General features: G+C 44.0%; 1 protein-coding gene across 1 annotated transcript in view; it reads left to right on the top strand.

Annotated features, from left to right (window-relative positions):
- The window catches only part of LOC126153937 (pickpocket protein 28-like), a 164,765-nt gene extending 139,394 nt beyond the window's left edge, over window positions 1-25,371 (top strand). The window contains exons 9-11 of the mRNA XM_049916103.1: window positions 6,275-6,464; window positions 17,655-17,746; window positions 25,177-25,371. Coding sequence (XP_049772060.1) covers window positions 6,275-6,464; window positions 17,655-17,746; window positions 25,177-25,319 — 425 coding nt within the window. The 3' untranslated portion in view covers window positions 25,320-25,371. The remainder of the gene's footprint in view (window positions 1-6,274; window positions 6,465-17,654; window positions 17,747-25,176) is intronic.
- The last annotated feature ends 294 nt before the right edge of the window (window positions 25,372-25,665 follow it).

Here is a 25,665-nt window from a genome sequence, read left to right as displayed (position 1 = left end):
AATGTCCAAGAAATTAAGTAATAAATGATGTATACGTAGGTCTCCAGGATAAATATGTGCTTTTAACTGTATGCCACATACCTCATATTTCACCTTCGCAAGGCTAAAAACATTAAATCGAGTCCACATTACCGTGAAACCAGGGAACCTGGACAGAGACAGATGCTGTTAGCAAACAAATACCGAGATATCACAAAGAAAATTAATTCAGCTTTAGCACAATCGTTAACACTTAACGATACCCCAAAGGCAACTTATTAAATGAGTTGCTAAATCTAGTGACAATAACTATGAACAACTGTGTCAGGGAAGCTGTCAACAGAAACTGAAATTCACTTTATAAATTACGATCACGTTGTACCGTGTTATCTGTTTACCGAAGTGCGACAATATAGTTTATATATCCGTCATGATGTGCATATGCTATCTGCCATAGTTACGACAGGGGTGTCCGCTTCTCAGACCGTCTGGCGAGAAATGAATTTGCCAATTTTCAACATTTTTAAAGTAATTCTTACAGTGTGTGTTAGCAGAAAACATGTTGACATAACTTTTCCTTCGGTATTTTCTTCCTGAATAAAAAACTTCAGGGCAGGTTTCAACATGTCGGATTGGCAATCTTCCTTGGAATTTATAAACGAAAAAGAGAGCATTCTACACTTACTGAAGTACTATGCAGCCACGGCATTATTGCACTTGGCCTCCCCTGACCGTTATCGGAAGCATGCGGTGAGACGTTACCTTCAATAAGTAATGGAGCACTTTTTTTTTAGAAAGCATGTTCATCTTATTCAGGACTCCAATACAACATATTATTCCGCACTCTTTTGGCCACAGAACGCTATTTTTCAGCATAATCTCCGTTCAATGTGACGACCTTACGCCACCTTACGCCTGTATGCCCGCATGGTACCACTCTACTGGTCGACGTCAGAGCCAACATCTTGCTGCATCAGTAACCTCCCCGACATCCACGTACGCATCCAGCGGAGTGCATCCTTCATTGGACCAAATGGAAGGTGCTAGATCCAGGGAGTAGGGCGTATGAAGAAAAACAGTCCGATGAAGTCTTGTGAGCTCCTCTCGCGTGCACAGACTTGTGTGACGCAATGCATTGTCATTGAGAATTTCGTTTGCATTTTTTGGGCAGGAGCTGCGTGCGGTCGGCCGGCACGCGGGAGATCGGACAGGCTTGCGCGACGTTGTTGCGATGATGACAGAAGTCTCGCCCAACGACTCACCGTGCTTTTGTTCACTGTCAAGTTCCGTAGACATTCTGCAAGAGCCTGTGCATATCTAGGAAGTTTCAGTTTTTCGACAAAAGAAACTCAATGACAGCCCTCTGCTTGGAAGGCACGTCCGTTACGAACGCCATTTTGAAGACTATGTATAGAACCACCACCTATCGGAATTTAATGAAACCACAGGGGTTAAGACGGGAATATTCCACAACGTACCACAACAAATTTTCAACCGAAATTGGCCGAGAAAAAAGGTGTTGCATTACTTATTGAATCCCCCTTGTAGTAAACAAAAACCATGTCAATTTGTTTGACGGTCGTGTACACTGTGGAAGTCCAAACAGGTTCATGAGCGAATTGTCTGGTCGTTGGGATAACAGAGAAGATTCTGATGGGCTTCAAGCGCACAGGTAAAAACAAGAGCCGACCGGAGCGCCCTCACTCCAGGTGTATTAATATCGTCGTCAACTAATAACAGTGGACGAGAAGTGCGAGCTGTCGACCAGGTAAACACTGTGTGAAAGGTACCACGTCTGCTTAAGCCTTAGAGAGAGATTATCTGCAAGCGAATATATCCCTGTGTAACTGTTCGTGATGTCTGGATGATTCGAGGAGCACACAGATGTAGTATAGACGTTTAAACAGGCTGGATCAATGTGAGACAAGAAAAATAAGGATAGAGAACGAAGTGTTTCAGACGAGAATAAACCAGTTACGTTAGCAGTTGTAAGGATCGATAAATTCGTTGCACCATTTAGCAGTCCAGACTTGTGTGTCTGTATTATCGCCACAGAGCACGCCGGACAAACTCATATTGATACATTACGAAATAACAGCAGTAAACCAACTGCCTCAGTCAGGTACTGGTATTTGAGGTCAAGTAGTGAAAGTGACTCTTGCAGTCTATGCGTGACGCAGGAGTTGTTCTTGGGATGCTATTCTACCATATTTTTATGAGATCGCCTCCGTTTCTGTCTGTCTGTCCCGCACAATTTCGCAACGAAATGGAGGGTTTATGTTTTAAACTTAGCTCGTAATCGGGTGACAAGCAGGACTAACTAGCATTCGTGTAGTTCTGTTATGGAGGGATGGGGGTGGTGGTGAAACAGGTGTGCAATGTGTGACATCTCGGCTGCCCTGCGGGACTGGCGTGATGTGTGTATAGTATTGGAATGCGTTCTGGGCGGTTTGCGACGGGACGGTTACAGCTGAACAGAGAGAGGGGGGGAGATATTACCGCTTTCTTGTTCGGTACAGTTTTTCAGTTAATTTTAAACTAGCATCTCGACGAGCTAAGGACTTGACACTTTTAAGCATAGCTTAGAACTGGATGACAATGCAATATTACCTCGCTCTCTTGTGTGGTACAGGGTAGAGGACACTTTGTTTACCACTGTTATTTCCCAATGAGCCAGAGACTTCAAACTTGCATCATACTCAGAACTAGATGACAATACAATTCAATTTCTTCTGTGGTATGTGGGCACTTTGAGTAACACTGTCATTTCCTCACTTCCGTGTTCCACTCGCAAAAGGTTACGTCGAGTGGTTCTTCTTGTATGAGAAAAGAAGTGTCTGTCGGAATTGTTACAGTACGAATTATAGGACGATTTTTCTGCGCCGCACCATAACTCCTGATAATGATGTGAGATAAGTATTGCAACCTTTTTTAAGAACTGACTTAACGAAAATAGTACTGTTATCTCGTGCTGGTCTGTGCGGGAATACGCACTACCAATGCGGCTAAGATGTGTTTGATGACTGGATTGATGACTGGATAGTTCTCTGCACTTCTCGTTCGCGAGATCTAAATCTATCTGATTCTTATCTTTTGGTTTATGTTATGAGATGTACGCTTAAAATCACCAAAAAGTGGAACAGAGTATCCAGTTTGTGAAGGATTTCGGCAGCCGAAACTCGTCAAGTGTCCCAAAATCCATCCATAAGTTATCACGCCGTTGTTGGTGGACAACACTTTAAGAATCTCCTGTAAGTGTAATTTAGTTGCGTTCTATAATGTATAGTATAGATAACGATACAACAGTGTGACGGACCTCGGAATGTTAGACTATGTCACAAAAGTCGCAAAAATCGTTACAGTTGATCCCTGAGTCAATTCTGGACTCCGCGTACTTCATTACAAGTCTGTAAAGTTTTTCGTGTTTTCTTACCAAGCTGTTGCACTGTGATATTACTTTCGTGTATGAGGAAAATTCCTTCGATGTCTTATTACAGCCATGATGTTGTACCTCTTCATTCTTGACAGTGTCACCTAGATTTTAAAATAATGAACTTTCGTTCTCAGTATTGCTTAATCAGATGACCCAAACTTAATTTTCTTTCTTGCTATAAATACAGCTGCGTTACGTTATAGTTGACGTATTTATCACCTCTGTGATACAATAACTTTTGTTTATTATTCAGAAATTACCTTCGGTGTAGCAACTTCATTAGTTCTTATCGATAAAAGCTCAAATGTTGAAATGAAGAGTTTATAAGACTTCATCAAATAACATGTCTTTAAGGCGCAACAGCCTACTGTGTTAAGTAATGTAATGTGTTGTCTCACAATAATTATTCCTCGACTCGGAACGTTTATGCTCAAGGACTTATAACAAATTTACAATTTATAAAAGTTAAAATATTGTTATATGATTTTCTTTCTAATTTGACGGATCTATTAGCGTTTGCTAGGACGAATTTCGTTAGTTTAAACATGAACCTACGGCAAGCGTCGTACTCTTGAACGATACGCTACAGTCAACCTCCACAGCTAATAGGTTAGTGTGCCTGACCGCAATGCGGAGGATCCCGGTCGATTCTCCGTGCGGCCAGGGATTTACATTGAGTGGAGGATTGGAACGGGGTGCTCTCAGACCCGTGATGCCAATTAAGGAGCCATTCGAGGGAGAAGTACCTGCTTCATGGTCTGGGAAGCTGTCAATGGTCGGGACAGAGATTTGCTGACCAAATGCCTCTACACAGCGCACCTGAATTACGCCTTTGGCAGAAGATTGTACGGCAGCCGATCAGTATTGAATAGCGTCCCAGGGTCGGTAGAAGGAGATTTAGCTTTTTTAATGTCACTGCGTCACGTCCGAGCTCAAGGAAGGCACAGCTTGCCGAAGGAATTGACCAATATATGTTCCGTGAGAGTTATGGCACATGAGGCACCCTGCACTTTATGTAAGATTACCTTTCCTGCCTTTTGCCACCTGGTGGCATTTACAAATGCTTCTATGTTGTGAGACGTGCGTCATGCGGAATTAAGTTGCTGAACCTTTCAGCGTTGTCGTGCTGTGCATAAAATTTTCGCCCACCATGACGGCCTGGAGGAATGATGACAAAAAATGGTAACGGAAAAACTGGTGTAAGATGCAGTCCCAAAGATAGTACAGACTTTCAGACACATTATGTTAAGCTGCCTAACACCTCAGTAGTTTATATGACCCATTAATAATTTTAAAGTGTCACAGTAGCCCACTTGGTGTCACCTAATTTTAACCTTTCTATAAGGCACGATCTTCAAGTTACAATTTCACTGACTATACCTTACCAATCAGCTATCCAACGCTTTTGCCACGTCGATAAATTCTACTAACGTGCCTCGAGTTTCCTTAAGTTCCGCTCCCATTATCAAGCCTGATGGAGAACAGCCTTTTTTATGTCTCTGTCTTTCCTAAACTCAAATTGAGTGCCATCTGATGCATGCACATTTTCTTCTCATTTCTTCTATATGTGACTCTGGTTGGCAACTTGGATGTTGACTGTGTGACAGTTCTTGCATTCATCTGCCTTTGCTGTATTCACAAATTTTTGGTTGATATTCTTCTGGAAGCTTTCTGGTATTTCTCCTTTCTCGTATATTCTGTACACTAAGCTTCGTAATCGATTCGTTGGCATATACTCAAATAATGTGGCCAGAGTTTATTTTCCAAGCCTCAGAGTTATGAAGATCCGTATCAGTTGCAGTGTACGTTGATTTTGGATGGACGGTGGAGAGTGGCGGCAACGGGGAAGTGGGGAAAACATTCCCTGGACTGAAGACCATTTGGGAAAACTGTCTTCAGACTGAAGACCGCAACGACACAAAAAAAAAAACAATCCCTAAGAGGCTGTAGCAGCACAACGAAGTCTATGGTGGATAACTACTGAAATTTGCAAGAATTTTACACATAACATAAAAGTAATTAATATAAGGCTCTCTATGAGTGAATTTCTCATTAAAAATAACCTCTGTCCATTTCGTCCATCGGTTCCGACCAAGGGTCATTGGTTGTGGTAATGGAAAATGATCGTATGGCATTGTTGGCCGGGGGCCCCCATTCAGGGGAGTTCGGCCGCCGTATTGCAAGTCCTTTTTATTTGACGCCACTTCGGCGACTTGCAAGTCAATGATGATGAAAATGATGATGGACACAAAACATCCAGTCCCCTGTCGGGAATCGAACCCGGGCCCTCTGTGTGGTAGGCGGTAACGCTACCGCTACGATGCGGAAGGGGACACTGGTTGTGGTATGAAAGGGCGCAGGGTCAGCAGACCGCTCTCCCAGCCTTTGTCAGCTTTCGCGACCTGTAGCCACTATGAATCGGCCAAGTAGCTTCTCAGTTTGCATAACGAGGCTTAAAGTACCACGTTCCACTTCTCTCACCAAGGAAATGTTCTTGACTGTACCAGGAATCTAACCTGGGTCCTCCAAATGGCAGTCAGCCGCGTCAACTAGCTCCGGAATCGCCAGAATTTTTTAGTGCTTCTTTTTTCACTAGTGCATTACTCCTCATACTTTGTTTTTGTTTGCCCGCATCTCGTGGTCGTGCGGTAGCGTTCTCGCTTCCCACGCCCGGGTTCCCGGGTTCGATTCCCGGTGGAGTTAGGGATTTTCTCTGCCTCGTGATGGCTGGGTGTTGTGTGCTGTCCTTAGGTTAGTTAGGTTTAAGTAGTTCTAAGTTCTAGGGGACTGATGACCGTAGCAGTTAAGTCCCATAGTGCTCAGAGCCATTTGAGCCATTTTTTTGTTTTTGTCTTCAACCAGTGGAACTTGTGGAGCGGAAAGTGCTGATGGAGTTGCATTCTGACGATGCCGACACGGATTCCGGCTCCAACGACTGCGACTGCCTCCCTTCTTGCACAGACCTCAGCTTCGACGCAGAGATCTCCCAGGCAGACCTGGACACAGAAGCGTACTTTCAGGCGCAGAAGATCAACTTCGCTGAAACTGTGGGGTCAGTATTTCACAAAAGTATCTTATTATATCGACAAAAATTGCACATTTCTGAACAGGTGGAATCCAAGGCGCTGCAGTCGGACATCCATTGGTGAAAATCCACCCTTGTGAACTCTTTGCGTTTGCAGTCTCCAGATTCTTTTTTTTTCTTGACACAAAATCAAATTTAAAAAAGTGTTATTGACAGTCAAATTTGCTAACTTTTTCATTCTGGTGATTATTGGTGTAAGCACATAATTTTTCCTCCTTCAGCTCTCTTAATCCATTATAGGCCTCGGTCCCACGAGATCTGGGAGCAACTACTCTTTTATCATACATTACAGTGTCGGAAAAATGTGAGGCACCCTAAATGAAAATGCCATTTTATTGACAAATAGGGTGACAGGTAGTTCATCAGTGTAGGAGTAGGCTTACAGTAAAGGGTGCCCAGACAGTGATATCAACACACAGTGTATACCCCTCTGGCGGAAAAGTATGCGTCTGTTGTCACATGCAAAAAATGACGAATATGTTGAACAGTATTCTGACAGCTCTTCCCAAGCGTCTGACGCCCTTTGTTGCAATTCAGGAATGGTTCCTCCTGCTGGCCCTGGAGAACGAGTAAATTCTCAGTTCATCATGTCCCATACGTGTTCATTTGGCGATCGGTCTGGTGACCTTAATGGCCAGAACAGTAGTTGTATACCACGAAGAGCACGTTCGGTTGCAGCAGTCGTATGTGGTCGTGCTAGGCGCTCAGTCCGGAACCGCGGGACTGCTACGGTCGCAGGTTCGAATCCTGCCTCGGGCATGGATGTGTGTGACGTCCTTAGGTTAGTTAGGTTTAATTAGTTCTAAGTTCTAGGCGACTGATGACCTCAGAAGTTAAGTCGCATAGTGCTCAGTGCCATTTGAACCATTTTTTTGTGGTCGTGCACTGTCCTTCTGAAATGGCACATCACCTTTCTGTCGAAGGAATGGCAATAACAAGGGGAAAAATGAAATGACGTGTGGCATTGTTGGCTGGGAGGCCCCAACCGGGACGTTCGGCCGCCGGGTACAAGTCTTATTTCAGTCGACGTCACAATGGGTGACATGCACGTCGGTGACGATGAAAGGATGATGAGGACAACATAATACCCAGTCCACGGGCGGAGAAAATGCCCAACCCGGCCGGGAATCGCAACCGGACCCGCTGTGTGGTAGGCAGGTGGAGAGTAGCGCGGGGAGAACAGAAACATAAAATTTGGTAGCTAGTTGTACCAGATGGCCATTCACAGCATGAAGCCTGGGATGGAAGCTGTGTGTCGTGGGCGAATGCACTCTGGAGTAGGTAGTTGATCAGTTCCACGCCATTAACGTATACGTCCACCACTCGCATACAGACAGAACCTACTGTCATCACTAAAGACAACAACTCTCAAGTCAACTCTTTCAGACACAACAGTGGCAATCGTGTCACGGTGCCAATGGCAAAATAACCAGAGACTGATATAAATACTAGGGCTTTCGTGGGCTGTGCTCGTCACATTAAAACCTTTATGAGTATAAAGTTGTATTTTACTACTTTTAGCACTCTTTGGAATTCTGTAAGATGACACGGCAGTATTTCCAGAAGAATTTAGTAAAAGTAGACTAGTTTTATGAGCACTATAGGAAAGAGTCTTCAGATTGTGCCGGCCGAAGTGGCCGAGCGGTTCTAGGCACTACAGCCTGGAACCGCGCGACCGCTACGGTCGCAGGTTCGAATCCTGCCTCGGGCATGGATGTGTGTGATGTCCTTAGGTTAGTTATGTGTAAGTAGTTCTAAGTTCTAGGGGACTGATGACCTCAGAATTTAAGTCCCATGGTGCTCAGAGCCATTTCTTCAGATTGCAGCTAGTTTGAGAAAGTGCCAAGAACGTGTAAACTGATGGATGAGACAAAGCAATGGGCTGCCTCAAGCACGTGTACTGCCAAACTGGACAGAGAGCTTAATTTATGCAGATGATCGTGCTCTTACAGCTTGGGTGGCATATTTTTGGAAGTATCGAGTAAAAGTTGTTTGTAGCTGTACTAGAAATGACAACTAACTACCAAAAAAATCAACTCGAAAATCATCTGCAAAAAATCCTCATATGCCCCTTCCAGCTAATGAACTGGCATCGAGAAAGTTGCAAATTGAATGTGAGGGAAGCCGGTTAGAAAAAGCCCCTCACCAAAAATGTGAGTCAAAGAGTGTGCTGACGTACAAAGGCGCACAACTAATGATTACAAATGATACCAAGATGAATTAACCACATTATTATGGATTTTTATATCTACTGATGAGTCTCTTTTTTTCTAACTCAGCTTACGGAGATAACATCTCCAAGACACAGAGGCCTTTTACAATAGTATTATCTGATATTCCTCTTCACGTGTTCCACAGAGACGTACTTCAGAAATTAGGTATATTCACAAATGCTTTAAGAGAACTTTTTATTAGTATATGTTAAGAGGTACTTACTGGAATTAAGGAAAACGTGGAAAGGAGGACACACCAATATAACTTTATTTTCCCACAACCTGTTTATTTAACAATACACATACTCTGTTTTACATATAATCGAAGCATTTAGCCATAAAATTTTCTTTGAGAAAATGAACAAATTTGAAAATTTCTTTTGATCTTAAACCTAAACTTGAATACGCTTTTAATCTCTGCAAAAGGAATCTGAAGTGCTGTATCGCAAAACAGCAAACAATATGACAATAAGTCGGCCGCACCTGCAGAAAGCTCGTTATCGGGCGAAACAGCGGTGTTTGCTACCGCGCTGGACACAGTCTGTCTTATTAAATGCCCTTCTGCAACACATGAAAACTATACAAGCACCATTGATGACATGAGTGATTCAATTACTCAAAACACGTAACTTAACTTTTAGTTTGAAAGCTGTATGTCGAAAGGTTCGGTGCTACGATGCACACCTGTGCTTAAAGGTTAACCGGATTAGCAAACAATATGACAATGATAAGGCTTACTTCAAATCAATAAACCTCTTAATTTCAATCGGCAAACAAGGGGCGACTCGATCGTAGCCCATCCCTTCTGACAGTTTTATTTTGACTAAAGCCCTTGCGACAATTGGCTGTTAATATTTTCAAAGATAAACTGATTGTCAGTTATTAAGATCGCTCTGAAGGAACGTCTTAAGACATTACTTGTGAACACATATTACATAAGAAATCACTCGGCGGAACCACAAGATCCAGCAAAAATACAACAATAATGACTCGGTTTTTCAAACACAGAAACGAACAGCTTAGTACAACAGGTTGTTCAGATTATAACTAATGACTGAGAAATGCAATTAAAATCAAACAACTGAACCGGTTAAACGCTAAATCTAACCACAAGGTCCCTCTTTTGTTTAGCGGCAACCTGTGCTTTAGTAAAATTGTTCTGGCTGTATTTACGACCAAGAGCTGATTAATTAGAACATTAATAATCGGGTACGAACCAGAAAAGAGAGGGAATATAATAGCGGGACAAATTTTCAGACGACAACTAGTGTCTAGGTACAGTACTCTGCCTATATTTACGACCAAAGAGCCAATCGATTAAAACACTAAGGGTCGGGTACAAACCAGAATATAATAATGGGGGAGGGGGCAGGTAGATAATGAAAAAAACACCACAAGGGCTACGGAATGTTATGCCCCTTTATCAACAAGCAGTTCCATGGTTCCACGGTACGTCTCAGCAGTTAGTGAGTGGTGCCGATGAAAGCCAGGTAGAAGAGGGCAGCCAGGCCACGAGCGGTCGTCCGACACGAATGTTGCCAACCAACCGACGGAATGTTGGCCTGCTGCTTGTAGTCGACGCTGACCCCAGTGAAGAACTCCGGCATCTTCGCTCTGCGCAGGCCATCTTTGCGCAGCTCGTGGCTTCGACCGCTCGGGCCTCGTGACCGCCTCTTGTCGCGAGGCTACCGCCAATCCCCAAACTTCGTGCCTTTCTCTCGGGCCAGCGAACCCCTTATACAGGGTGGTCCATTGATCGTGACCAGGTATCTAACGAAATAAGGGTCAAACGAAAAAACTACAAAGAACGAAACTTGTCTTGCTTGAAGGGGGAAACCAGATTGCGCAATGGTTGGCCCGCTAGATGGCGCTGCCATAGGTCAAACGGATATCAACTGCGTTTTTTTTAAAATAGGAACCCCCATTTTTTATTACATATTCGTGTAGTACGTAAGGAATATGAATGTTTTAGTTGGACCACTTTTTTCGCTTTCTGAAAGGAATATGAATGTTTTAGTTGGACCACTTTTTTCGCTTTCTGATAGATGGCGCTATAATAGTCACAAACATAAGTCTCACAATTATAGACGAACTGTTGGTAACAGGTAGGTTTCTTAAGCTAAAAAACAGAATGTAGATACGTTTGAACATTTATTTCGGTTGTTCCAATGTGATACATGTACCTTTGTGAATTTATCATTTCTGAGAACTCATGCTGTTACAGCGTGATTACCTGTAAATACCACATTAATGGAATAAATGCTCAAAATGATGTCCGTCAACCTCAACGCATCTGGCAATACGTGTAACGACATTCCCCTCAACAGCGAGTAGTTCGCATTCCGTAATGTCCGCACATGAATTGACAATGCGCTGACGCATGTTGTCAGGCGTTGTCGGTGGATCACGATAGCAAATATCCTTCAACTTTCCCCACAGAAAGAAATTCGGGGATGTCAGATCCGGTGATCGTGCGGGCCATGGTATTGTGCTTCGACGACCAATCCACCTGTCATGATATATGCTATTAAACACCGCTTCAACCACACGCGAGCTATGTGCCGGACATCCATCATGTTGGCAGTACGTCACCATTCTGTCATGCAGTGCAACATCTTGTAGTAACATCGGTAGAACATTACGTAGGAAATCAGCATACATTGCACCATTTAAATTCCCATCGATAAAATGGGGGCCAATCATCCTTCCTCCCGTAATGCCCCACCATACATTAACCCCCCAAGGTCGCTGATGTCCCATTTGTCGCAGCCATCGTGGATTTTCCGTTGCCCAATAGTGCATATCATGACGGTTTACGTTACCTCAGTTGGTGAATGACGCTTCGTCGCTAAATAGAACGCGTGCAAAAAATCTGTCATGGTCCCGTAATTTCTAAATGTGTGTGTGTGAAATCTTATGGGACTTAACTGCTAAGGTCATCAGTCCCTAAGCTTACAAACTACTTAATCTAAATTATCCTAAAGACGAACACACACACACCCATGCCCGAGGGAGGATTCGAACCTCCTCCAGGAGCAGCCGCACAGTCCATGACTGCAGCGCCTCAGACCGCTCGGCTAATCCCGTGCCCAGTGGCAGAACTGTGCATCACGTTCAAAGTCGTCGCCATGCAATTCCTGGTGCATAGAAATATGGTACGGGTGCAATCGTTGTTGATGTAGTGTTCTCAACAATGACGTTTTTGAGATTCCCGATTATCGCGCTACTGATGTGTGGATTAGCCGCGACTGCAGCTAAAACACCTACTTGGGCATCATCATTTGTTGCAGGTCGTGGTTGACGTTTCACATGTGGATGAACACTTCCTGTTTCCTTAAATAACGTAACTATCCTGCGAACGATCAGGACACTTGGATGATGTCGTCCAGGAGACCGAGCAGCATACATAGCACACGCCCGTTGGGCATTTTGATCACAATAGCTATACATCAACACGATATCGACAGTTTCCGCAATTGGTTAACGGTCCATTTTAATACGGGTAATGCATCGCGAAGCAAATACCGTCCGCACTGGCGGAATGTTACGTGATGCCACGTACTTATACGTTTGTGACTATTACAGCCCCATCTATCACAAAGCGAAAAAAGTGGTCCAACTAAAACATTCATATTTCTTTACGTACTACACGAATATGTAATAAAAATGGGCGTTCGTATTTTAAAAAACGCAGTTGATATCCGTTTGACCTATGGCTGCGCCATGTAGCAGGCAACCATAGCGTCATCTGGATTCCCCCTTCAAGATAGACGAATTTCGTTCTTTGTAGTTTTTTTTGTTTGATGCTTATTTCGTGAGATATTTGGCTCGGTCACTATCAATGGACCACCCTGTATACAGGGTGTTACAAAAAGGTACGGCCAAACTTTCAGGAAACATTCCTCACACATAAATAAAGAAAAGATGTTAAGTGGACATGTGTCCGGAAACGCTTAATTTCCATGTTAGAGCTCATTTTAGTTTCGTCAGCAAGTACTGTACTTCCTCGATTCTCCGCCAGTTGGCCCAACGGAAGGAAAGTAATGTTGACTTCGGTGCTTGTGTTGACATGCGACTCATTGCTCTACAGTACTATCATCAAGCACATCAGTACGTTCATCACGAACGTGGTTTTGCAGTCAGTGCAATGTTTACAAATGCGGTGTTGGCAGATGCCCATTTGATGTATGGATTACCACGGGGCAATAGCCATGACGCGGTTCGTTTGTATCGAGACAGATTTCCAGAACGAAGGTGTCCCGACAGGAAGACGTTCGAAGCAATTGATCGGCGTCTTAGGGAACACGGAACATTCCAGCCTATGACTCGCGACTGGGGAAGACCTAGGACGACGAGTACACCTGCAATGGAGGAGGCAATTCTTCGTGCAGTTGACGATAACCCTAATGTCAGCGTCAGAGAAGTTGCTGCTGTACAAGGTAGCGTTGACCACGTCACTGTATGGAGAGTGCTACGGGAGAACCAGTTGTTTCCGTACCATGTACAGCGTGTGCAGGCACTATCAGCAGCTGATTGGCCTCCACGGGTACACGTCTGCGAATGGTTCATCCAACAACGTGCCAATCCTCATTTCAGTGCAAATGTTCTCTTTACGCATGAGACTTCATTGCAACGTGATCAAATTGTAAATTTTCACAATCAACATGTGTGGGCTGGCGAGAATCCGCACGCAATTGTGCAATCACGTCATCAACACAGATTTTCTGTGAACATTTGGGCGGGCATTGTTGGTGACGATTGGGCCCCATGTCCTTCCACCTACACTCAATGGAGCACGTTATCATGATTTCATACGGGATACTCTACCTGTGCTGCTAGAACATGTGCCTTTACAAGTACGACACAACATGTGGTTCATGCACGATGGAGCTCCTGCACATTTCAGTCAAGTATTCGTACGCTTCTCAACAACAGATTCTGTGACCGATGGATTGGTAGGGGCGGACCAATTCCATGGCCTCCACGCTCTCTTGACCTCAACCGTCTTGACTTTCATTTATGGGGGCATTTGAAAGCTCTTGTCTACGCAACCCGGGTACCAAATGTAGAGACTTCGTGCTCGTATTGTGGACGACTGTGATACAATACGCCATTCTCCAGGGCTGCATCAGCGCATCAGGGATTCCCTGCGACGGAGGGTGGATGCATGTATCCTCGCTAACGGAGGACATTTTGAGCATTTCCTGGAACAAAGTGTTTGAAGTCACGCTGGTACGTTCTGTTGCTGTGTATTTCCATTCAATGATTAATGCGATTTGAAGAGAAGTAATAAAATGAGCTCTAACATGGAAAGTAAGCGTTTCCGGACATATGTCCACATAATATATTTTCTTTCTTTGTATGTGAAGAATGTTTCCTGAAAGTTTGGCCGTACCTTTTTGTAACACCGTGCATACATCGGCAAGCAAAGACCTAAGAACACAGCCCACAGATACCAGCTTTTCCTCGTAGATATTGGCAATAGGGCCGCAAGAGAGAGAGAGTCGATACTACAACTAAGCCAGCGACGCTTGACAGAACAGCCTACTATTTCAATAGCGTGTTACAGAACACAGGTGAAAATTTCGTGTGATGAGATCACAAGAAAATGGGCTCTCTACCCGTACCGGAAAATAAACTAAAATATAAAACATTACGCTTGGATGTAAGTGTTAAATGAAGAGGTTTGCTTCAGTGACATCACGATATAATATATATTCTCCAAAGGGTTGTAGTGTTAGTGATTCATTTGTGACGATCATCGACAATGATGATGTTTTGATGATGTTTTGGTTTGTGGGGCGCTCAACTGCGTGGTTATCAGCGCCCGTACAATTACCCAATCTTTGCTCAGTCCAATTTCGCCACTTTCCTGGATGATGATGAAATGATGAGTACAACACAAACGCCCAATCATCTCGAGGCAGGTGAAAATCCCTGACCCCGCCGGGAATCGAACCCGGGACCCCGTGCTCGGGAAGCGAGAACGCTACCGCGAGACCACGAGAGGCGGACGATCATCGACAATCAGATGGGGCACAGGAGGCCTATCTACGCACCCTCTGTTTTTCGGTGCCACGTAGCACAGAGTCAGAGTGTCTAAAATTACATGAAGAAAGTCTACGTACTTTACAAAAACTCGAATATGGAGCAAGTTTTCAAACACTCGCTTTGAATCCAACTTTTCTTCGAGATAATGTAAGGTAATATATGTAAGAAATGTGTACAATTCTAATACCCCTCCCCATTTCCGATACATCTGTTATGCACTCTGTGAGAAATGCTCAATCTTTTACTGGCCGTTTGCAGCGAGTTGGCGTACCATAAATTACACCACATACTGTTAGCACTGTCATATCTGCGCCTGTGCATAGACCGAGAGATATGACTTCACTAGGGGCAGTAGCAGGTCTCTTTTGGGGAAGGCTCCGTTCGCCAGTCTTTTGATGCCAGGTCTTCTTCCAAACTGTATTTTTCCCTTTTTTTACGAGTACCAGAAACACTGATATAGCCGTTCCTTTCTTAGCAGGTCCGTACATCCGAGTAAATAGTTATCTATTTCTGATTACTGTATTACAGCCGTCACAAATTTTGAACTTTATGTCTCATATATGACGTGAGAACAGTGAACGAAGATTCAAAGAAAAAAAAATTGACTAATTTAGCCAACATTTTCTATATCCCATAATTATTCACTTTGAATCATTCATATTTTACCTGTTTTACAAAACAGTTTATCGGTATGCATCTTAGCAGAATGAGATTTTCACTCTGCAGCGGAGTGTGCGCTGATATGACACTTCCTGGAAGATTAAATCTGTGTGCCCGACCGAGACTCGAACTCGTGACCTTTGCCTTTCGCGGGTAAGTGCTCTACCATCTGAGCTACCGAAGCATGACTCACGCCCGGTACCCAGAGCCTCACTTCTGCCAATATCTCGTCTCCTAACTTCGAAACTTTACAGAAGCTCTCCTGCGAACCTTGCAGAACTAGCACTCCTGAAAGAAAGGATACTGCGGAGACATGGCTTAGCCACAGCCTGGGGGATGTTTCCAGAATGAGATTTTCACTCTGCAGCGGAGTGTGCGCTGATATGAAACTTCCTGGCAGATTGGTATGCATCTTCTTGGTAGATTAAAACGTGCCGGACAGGGACTCGACCTGGGGCCTCTGCAAATGTCCCACGTTAGAGGCCCAATGCTGCACGCAGTTTTAATCTACCAAGAAGTTTCAACTCAGTGCACCCTCCACTTCAGAGTAAGAAACCATTCTGAGTGTATTGGTGTATATCATGCTGTAATGTCTTTGTTTGAAGTCATCCTATAGTTCACCAATAACCTATCTAATGCGAAAAAATTTTAACCCAAAAGCCTGCAGTTGAATCTGAATATTCCACACTGTTCAGTTTCCTCAAAATTTACATTTGTTTTAGACTACATCGTTGTCACGTAAACCATTTTTTTTAGGTCATAATGAAAGTGCTCAACAGAGGCACTATTAGTACCAATTTTCGCTGTTGTACGAAGAGCGTTACGGATGCTGCAGAGCTTCTCGCATAGAGCAACTAGTACAACAGATTATTTTCTATTATTTATGTAAATAAACATTATACTTATATACACTGAAGCGTCAAAGAAACTCGTATAGGCATGCGTATTCAAATACAGAGATATGTAGATGGGCAGCAAACGGCGCTGCGGTCGGCAACGCCTATGTACGACAGCTAATGTCTGGCGCAGTTGTTAGATTGGTTACTGGCGCTACAGTGGCAGGTTATCGAGATGAAAGTGAGTTTGAACGTGGTGTTATAATCGGCGCACGATCCATGGGACACAGCACCTTCGAGGTGGCGATGAAGTGGGGATTTTCCCTTACGACCATTTCACGAGTGTACCGTGAATATCAGGAAACAGACAAATATCAAATCCCCGCAATCGCTGAGGCCGGAAAAAGATCCCCCAAGAACCGGCTAACAACGACTGAAAGCAATCGTTTAACGTGACAGAAGCGCAACCTTCCCGAAAACTGCTGCACATTTCAATGCTGGGCCATCAGCAAGTGCCAGCGTCCGAACCAGTCAACGAAAGGTCGTCGATATGGGCTTTCGGAGCCGAAGGCCTACTCCTGTACCCCTGATGATCGCACGACACAAAGCTTTACGCTCTCCTAGGCCCGTTAACAACGACACTGGACTGTTCATGACTGGAAAAATTTTGCCCGTCGGACGACTCTTGTTTCAAATTTTATCGCCCGGATGGACGTGTACGGGTATGGAGACAACGTCATGAATCCATGGACCCTGCATGTCAGCAGGGGACTGTTCGAGCTGGTGGAGGCTCTGTAACAGTGTGGGGCGTGTGCAGTTGGAGTGATATGAGACTCTTGATACGTCTAGATACGATTCTGACAGGTGACACGTACGTAAGCATCCTGTCTGATCTCCTGCATCCATTCATGTCCACTGTACATTCCGATGGACTTGGGCCATTCCAGCAGGACCCTGCGACACCTCACACGTTCAGAATTTCTGCAGAGTGACTCCAGGAACACTCTTCTGAGTTTAAGCGCTTCCACTGGCAGCCAAATTCCCCAGACATGAACATTATTGAGCATATCTGGGATGCCTTGCAACGTGCCGTACTCTTACGGATTTATGAAGAGCCCTGCAGGATTCATGGCGTCAGTTCCCTCCAGCACTACTTCAGACATTAGTCGATTCCATGCTACGTCGTGTTGCCGCACTTCTGCGTGCTCGCGGGGGCCCAAACGATATTAGGCAGGTGTACCAGTTTCTTTGGTTCTTTGTTGTAAATACTACCGAAATGTTACCAAACTGGAGCTTATCTTCTTTATTACTATGACTCAAACTGAATGACGTGATGTCTAGAGTTACTGAAAATATTATTACCAGAATAACATAGACAATATGCTGTTCATTTTCAGGTACCGTATGTCATCGCTTAACGTGTACTTTAAGGACAACCAGTTCATCCCAAGTCGCCGTTCCGAGTTGTATGGAGTCACCGATTTCATTGGTAACTAATCCACTTCCTACTATAATTTAGAAAATTTATATGGAATAATCTGTATCTGTCTCCATCGACCATTTAATATCATCACAAAAATTGTAATTGTAGGTTATATAAGTAACACATGGGGATGAAACGAAAGTGGAAACCAAATCAAATGTCTTTCGTAGGTTTTATTACTGTCAGAAATTTTTTTTAAGGTATGTTGTTTTGGTCCTGAAATGTGGTGGAACAATTACAATTTCGATGTGAGGAGGATCATACAATTTCCAGTTTGCATAATTATGAAGTTAAAGGAAAAGTCTTAGGTAGCGACATTGTCTGTACTTAAGCGTCAGAAATGCTCCCAACGAAATAAAGGAAAGAAGATTGTAACTTGTAGAAGAACGTGTAAGTGGTTGCAAACTGAGTAGAGTGATCAGATAAGCTGAGCTGTCGTCCTATTTGCGTTGAATGCGTCAGGTCGTTAGTAAGAGATAAAGGCAGAAAAAGAAAACATAGAAAATTGACTGCCTCTTGGAGTCACTTCTCAATGATCTCTAATACCAGTTGTGCTGACATAAATACGAATTCCTGACCAATTATTACAGCCCCGACGGAACCGTGGTTTTAATCCTTAACATCTCCAAGTGTAAGTAGAAGTAAATCAACAAGCGAGTAGACTCAGCCGGAATGTTGTAAATCCCATTCTTCTGATATGCCATACTCTGTACAGTGATTCTAATTTCCGGGAACGGTCTTGCTATTATTACTTTCTGTGTTCAGAGGGCGCTGTTACTCTGCAATTGTGTTCAGCTAATTGAAACACTTTTCACTTTGAAGTAGACACCTTAAGTCCACGACCGGTTTCGGTCTTTACACGACGTTGCTTCTCAACATAAATGGCCCAATTATGAAGGCCTAAACCGGTCGTGTACTTAGTAATATACCCATTAGCGACAGCAGCAGCGTTTCATTAGTATTGCTATTGTTCCACGACCCCTTAGAGTAGCTCCTTACACAAATACAGCACCAAGTCAAACATTTTTCAGTGTAATGCGCGATCTATGGGCTGTTAATGGCTCGTATAATCATTTTACGTAAGGTCATAATAATTTCATTGGCACCTGGATATCCTACATTTATCTATAATGTTGACGAAAGACAGTTTGCAGTCCCCGAATGACAATCATTACTATACAGTCTCTTAAATGGCTGCATTTGCTGCCAGTCAAGCCTATTGTGACTGTTTATTGTTATTATTATTATTACTATTACTATTATTATATCATTTAGTGTCAGGCCAACTAAGGCCCACGTCAAGAAAGCTACTTATTTTCCTTCATCCTATTCCAAAATTCTTCCACTTTCTTAGAATGAGCTCTTTTCCTCTCATGTGACCAGATGACTCCAGTAGTTTTCCTGTTTATTTGATCTCCCTGAAAACCTTTTACCTTGATTTCTGTTCTGAATTTGTCTTCGTTGACCAACGTCTCCATTCAGTCTGCATTATTTCTACTTCCTTTTTTATCCTGCTTCCCTACTCATTTTCATTGTCTGTTTTCCAGATTTGGAAGATTATGTTGATCTTCTTTGTTAATCTGTTTTCCTACATACTCTCTACGTGTCTGTAGCTTTAAATACGTCTTAGCCTAATAGGATGTGTTATTTTACGCCAGAGTGAATGTAAGTCCTTATTTAGTCTCAAAACTCAGTTTCCATCTTCATTCTTGATTGAAGCCAACTTTATGCGCACGATTCATGTTTTTTTTCTAAATCTTCTGATCCCATTTTACGCTCATGTAAAAGTAGTTTTCCGATCCATAGAGGACTCCTGATTTTACAACTGTGTTATAACGCTTTAATTTAACATCAGTAGAATAATATTTTTATTGTAGACATTTCTCGCTTCCATGTCTGCTGTTTTCCTTCTTTCCGTTCTGATTTTATTATTATTATTATTATTATTATTATTATTACAATTAATGATTATTACGATTGTTGTACGGGTAAACTTTTATGCTGACTTAAATGTATCTGCACTTGCGAATATAGACAACCATCAGCTGTAGAATTGAATGACAAAAACGAAAATTTGTATCTGACCGGAACTCGAACACGAATTTCCAGCTTACCACGAGCGGTCGCCTTACCATTTTTATTTTTATCTCATTTTGTTCTATATTCTTCGTTGAATTTGTTCGGGGCGGACGTCCGATAATATCCTTTAAGGTTGTTCGTTGATCCGTTAATGTTTTTTTTATTATTATTACAGAGGGCAGCTAGCCCTCTGACCGAACGCATTGAGCTATGGTGCCGGCGCCATTTGGCTATCCGTGCACGACTCACGGCCAGCCCGAAACTTCCATAATGTCATCAAAACATCTACAACCTGTATCCCTACTTCCATTGTGTATATTCCCGTACAGGTGAGACATTTTACTTGAAAGTCGCTTGACCAATGTCGGCGGATTAATACGATATTACAGTGCCTGCGTTTTTATAAAGTACGATACAATGTTCCGCTACTATTACTACTACTACTACTTCTACTACTACTACTATTACTACTACTACTATTACTACTACGAGTAGGGCATGGGTAGGATGAGAAGGGAGAGCAGTAATTATGCTGCTAGTAGCAGTAGTAGTAGTAGTAGTAGTAGTAATCATTCTGACTGCTTTTATACTCTCTTAGGCCAGTTCAGTATCTCTCCATACTTCATGCATCAGTAAAATGCAAATTTTCAGTCGTTTTCCGAGATTATTAAATTTCCCATCCGTTACCCCGCCGCACGGCGTAGCCGAGCGGTCTAGGGCGCATTGTCAAGCTTCGCACGGCTGCCCCCGTCGGAGGCTCGAGTCCGCCCTCGGGCATGTGTGTGTGTGTTGTTCTTAGCGTAAGTTAGATTAAGTTATATTAAGTAGTGTGTAAGCCTAGGGCCCGATGACCTTAGCAGTTTGGTCCCATAGTAACTTATCACAAATTTCCAAAATTTTCCGTTACTCCTTCCTGTGCTAACTGCCGTTAGGTAAGTAATTGCCACTAACATGCTTCTTCAGACGGTATCCGTATTCTTGTGGAAGGTAATGCAGTGTGATATTTCGATTCCTTTACTACAAATACTATTCAGTTGCTGGAAGCCGGTGATAATACTTCGAGACCTTTACCAAATTTACAGTCAGTTCCCATAGTATGGTGTACACATCCCTGACGGACATTATTTTATATACACGCCATAAGTAATGTGTAGCTTTTGTTTGCGTCCCAAAAATTGCGGCTAGGCGTAGTGCCTTTTGGCCAATGCATTTCGAAAAGCATCCAGGTACCGTCTCTATCTCCGTGTGAAGAGTCTCTACCGTTGCATGTCGTATCTGGGAATTTTGATACAATTGTTTTATTTTTAACTTTTCAGTTATTTGCACCTCTGGTGAGTAGCGTGCCATATGTGGTAGATCCTTGCCTAACTATAATGCAATGTTGAGTCAACAGTGTTGTTCCTGCGCCCATGCTATATCCAAAGGCTGAACCGTAGGCTGAGGTATACGGTCGGTCGGTGGTGTCTGAACCCTGTAGAGAGAAAGTGTCATGATAGTATGAGGGCTTACCGCTTCAGTATTTGCGCGGAGAGTGTTTTCTTGTACTGTGACACATATACGAGGGATATTCGGAAAGTAAGTTCCGATCGGTAAAGAAATGGAAACCACTATGAAAATCTAATAAAGCGTTCGACAGTGTCTCTAGTATGCCTGACGGTTGCATCACTTTACTCTTTTCAGTTCTAAGCGAATTGTGAGCACATAAAGATGCGTAGAAAATGGTGTCTCCCGCCAAGTATAAGGTCCTGGTGAGAGATTTTGCCTGATGTTATGCAGCGCACATTACATAACTGTCATACGCTTCCTACTTCGTGACAATTCTCGGTCGGAATCTGCAGGGGCAAAGAAGATGCTCCTGCAGCGTTTTCGATGGGAAGTGTTTGATCACCGGCGCTACAGCCGGTAATTATCTCCGTGTTTCATCTCTGCTCACATTAACTACTGGCTTTGAAGACAACATTTTCGCACAGACGACGAGCTATAGATGAACGCAGAGAATTGGCGGGAAGCACAGGTGGCTGGCTTCTATGACGAGGGTACTGGAAAGTTGGTAATACGCTAGACAGATGTCTTAGTCGGATTGGTAACTATGTAGAGCAGTGGCTGGAATCTGTAGCTAACTGTTGCAGATAAAATATTTCTGATTATCATAGTGGTATCCTTTCGCGATCAATCGGAACTTACTTTCCCTAGCCCTAGTGTCTGTTGTTTTAACTAGTGACGGTCGATAGTGGCTCCTGTAATTAAAATATTATTATCAGTTTTTGTCCCTTGCGGCACTGCTTTTTCCACAACTGAGGCAACAACTTCGTCAATTACAGCCTTGACGTGTCGGCACTTAAGTCCAGTTCCTGCATAACCTTAGAGATGGAATTCACTTTCAACTGCACCCACGCTGTGGAGAACAGAAACTCTCCCGCTATATTCACCGACCATGCTCATCCACAGTAGCACAGAATACGATTCATCGCTGAACCCAGTGCGATGCTGTTCACCAGAAGCCCTTGCACTCTGGTCACAACACCATCCCAAACGCTGCCGTTTGTGTTGTCGTGTTTCCAGCAGCCTGCGCATACGACGTCAGTTCATTACGAGGTACATTCAAGTTCTAAGGCCTCCGATTTTTTTTCTCCAGGCTGGAAAGAGATAGAAACATGCGCATTGTTTTAAAATGAGGCCGCGTTCATTGTCAATACGTCCCAGAGATGGCAGCACCGTACGGCAGATGGAATTTTACCGCCAGCGGCGAGAATGAGAACTGTTTTAAATACTTAAAATGGCGACGTTTTCCTTTCTTGAACAGCGTGCAATCATTCGTTTTCTGAATTTGCGTGGTGTGAAACCAACTGAAATTCATCGACAGTTGAAGCAGACATGTGGTGATGGAGTTATGGATGTGTCGAAAGTGCGTTCGTGGGTGCGACAGTTTAATGAAGGCAGAACATCGTGTGACAACAAACCGAAACAACCTTGAGCTCGCACAAGCCGGTCTGACGACATGATCGAGAAAGTGGAGAGAATTGTTTTGGGGGATCGCCGAATGACTGTTGAACAGATCGCCTCCAGAGTTGGCATTTCTGTGGGTTCTGTGCACACAATCCTGCATGACGACCTGAAAATGCGAAAAGTGTCATCCAGGTGGGTGCCACGAATGCTGACGGACGACCACATGGCTGCCCGTGTGGCATGTTGCCAAGCAATGTTGACGCGCAACGACAGCACGAATTGGACTTTCTTTTCGTCGGTTGTGACAATGGATGAGACGTGGATGCCATTTTTCAATCCAGAAACAAAGCGCCAGTCAGCTCAATGGAAGCACACAGATTCACCGCCACCAAAAAAATTTCGGGTAACCGCCAGTGCTGAAAAAATGACGGTGTCCATGTTCTGGGACAGCGAGGGCGTAATCCTTACCCATTGCGTTGCAAAGGGCACTACGGTAACAGGTGCATCCTACGAAAATGTTTTGAAGAACAAATTCCTTCCTGCACTGCAACAAAAACGTCCGGGAAGGGCTGCGCGTGTGCTGTTTCACCAAGACAACGCACCCGCACATCGAGCTAACGTTACGCAACAGTTTCTTCGTGATAACAACTTTGAAGTGATTCCTCATGCTCCCTACTCACCTGGCCTGGCTCCTAGTGACTTTTGGCTTTTTCCAACAATGAAAGACACTCTCCGTGGCCGCACATTCACCAGCCGTGCTGTTATTGCCTCAGCGATTTTCCAGTGGTCAAAACAGACTCCTAAAGAAGCCTTCGCCGCTGCCATGGAATAATGGCGTCAGCGTTGTGAAAAATGTGTACGTCTGCAGGGCGATTACATCGAGAAGTAACGCCAGTTTCATCGATTTCGGGTGAGTAGTTAATTAGAAAAAAAATCGGAGGCCTTAGAACTTGAATGCACCTCGTAGTACGGCTGCTATTAGTCTACCACCAATGGTGCGGGATGTCACAAAACGTCGCAGGGACTCTTTTATTTATTCTTGGATGACGGATGCAGATGTGAAGGATGTACAGTGTTCCTCGTGCACAACACGGCGCTCCTACTTTGCGGGGGTCAGACGTGGTAGACAGGAACCTCGACGACGATTATGCAGGCCGCCATGTCCCCATACAGTCCAATATCGGGCCACCACGATTCGAGCAGCCGTTCAAACTGAGACCCACAATGAGGGCCGTTTCCAACTGTGGCAAGTGCCAATAACGCTGCCTCACATAAGTAAGCAACATCTCCACGTCCTTCATACTCATTACAAGAAATATGGTGCAGTTGACGCTCCTTATATACCCTACCAGGCCTGGTAACAATTCTAAACACGAAAAACACTAATGCACCATGGTGGCCTTTCTACCGGCCACATACAATTGGAAAACTGTGATTCTTCAGTTCCTCCAGGCATATTTCTTGCTCGAACAGTCCACGGGTGTACTGCCGGACCATAGTGTCCAACGGGCACAATATTTCGGCGATCAGAAATGTCGCCATCGTCAGGTGCGCTGACGAACTGAGCTGCTGAGGGCGGGCGGGCGGCCGTCTCACGTCCCCTCCCCTCGCGAGGCGTTCTCTCCGCGGTCCGCGCGGCGCCCGCGCGTCAGCGGTCGGTGAGACGCTGGCGTCGGCGTCTGTGGTGGCATCGGTGTGATTGCCTCGTCCCCCCTAGTCGCCAGTTCGTTTCCTTTGCTGAGCGTCTTTTTACATTCAATGCTTCTTCCCATGCCCTGCTGAAGTTGTAGCCGCAATCTCGTTTGATGAGTCCGTACTTGGTATCAATTTCGATAGCCTCTCTCACGTATCGTGAATTTTTATCTTTTTTCTTCATTTTAAATGTAAACGACTAAATACAAATTGTGAACGACCGGGCTAGTAGCCACCAGTTGTTCTCTCCGTCAATAGATGGCAGCACTTTTACTAATTAACCTCCTCGTTCGCGTCCGCTACTTCCTGTTCTGCTCCCAGAGGCAGCTCACCGCGCTTGGTACACGCAGCGCTCGGGGACCACAGCACACCCTAAGTGTCGTGATATCATTAGTATATATTCCCTACCCAGGCAGGGTTTGTGAATATTTCTTAAAAATTGTCAGAACTTTTTAGGGAAAAATGTTCTTTTGTGTTTTATCTGTGTTGCGGTGTGTGAAAATTATCTCAAGCCTTCTGCTATTTCCAGTACGACACCTGAGGAAGGGCTTATAACAGTCCAAAACCGGGCGTGTGAAAATAATGAAATTTACAACTGAAGCGGTATTTTCAATCTCTGCTATAATGCTCAGTTGCGGATGTTCTTACAACAGGATTGTTTGCTGCTAAACAGTCAAGTTATGGGAATGAGTAATCTCGTCACCTCTTTTTTTTTTCAGCGAACTGTGGCGGTCTGTTGGGCCTCTTCATGGGCTTCAGCGTGCTGAGCCTGGTGGAGGTCTTTTACTTCTTCAGCATACGCATCGGGTTCACGCAGATGCTGCGTCGATCTACCCAGCAACGTGCCGCAGCCGCATTGTGATCCCCAACATCGCAGCTCGCCATAGAGCGCACCATGCCACACACTGCCAATGCCAAGCACTTGTATTTCTTGTGTTAAATTATTTCGTTTGTAATAAATGTTCCTTTTTTTTAATTATGTGTTATCCTTGAGCTTACCTACTGATACTGTATATCATACCGCAGAGAGAGAGTGGACGCTTTGCAAAATTTATTGTAATAAAAAAGTACCTGCGGATACTACACTTTTCGCCAGGTAGGTGCCTTGCTTAGTATCTGTGATTTTGTGGAAAACTTTTTGTGTAGGTTATGCACCGATTTTGAACACATCGTTATCGAGCAGTTTTTTGACTATATGCACTAGTACT

This window comes from Schistocerca cancellata, chromosome 2 (assembly GCF_023864275.1).
Source record: "Schistocerca cancellata isolate TAMUIC-IGC-003103 chromosome 2, iqSchCanc2.1, whole genome shotgun sequence".
Taxonomy (NCBI): Eukaryota; Metazoa; Arthropoda; class Insecta; order Orthoptera; family Acrididae; genus Schistocerca; species Schistocerca cancellata.
This window is presented reverse-complemented; position numbering and strand designations above follow the sequence as displayed.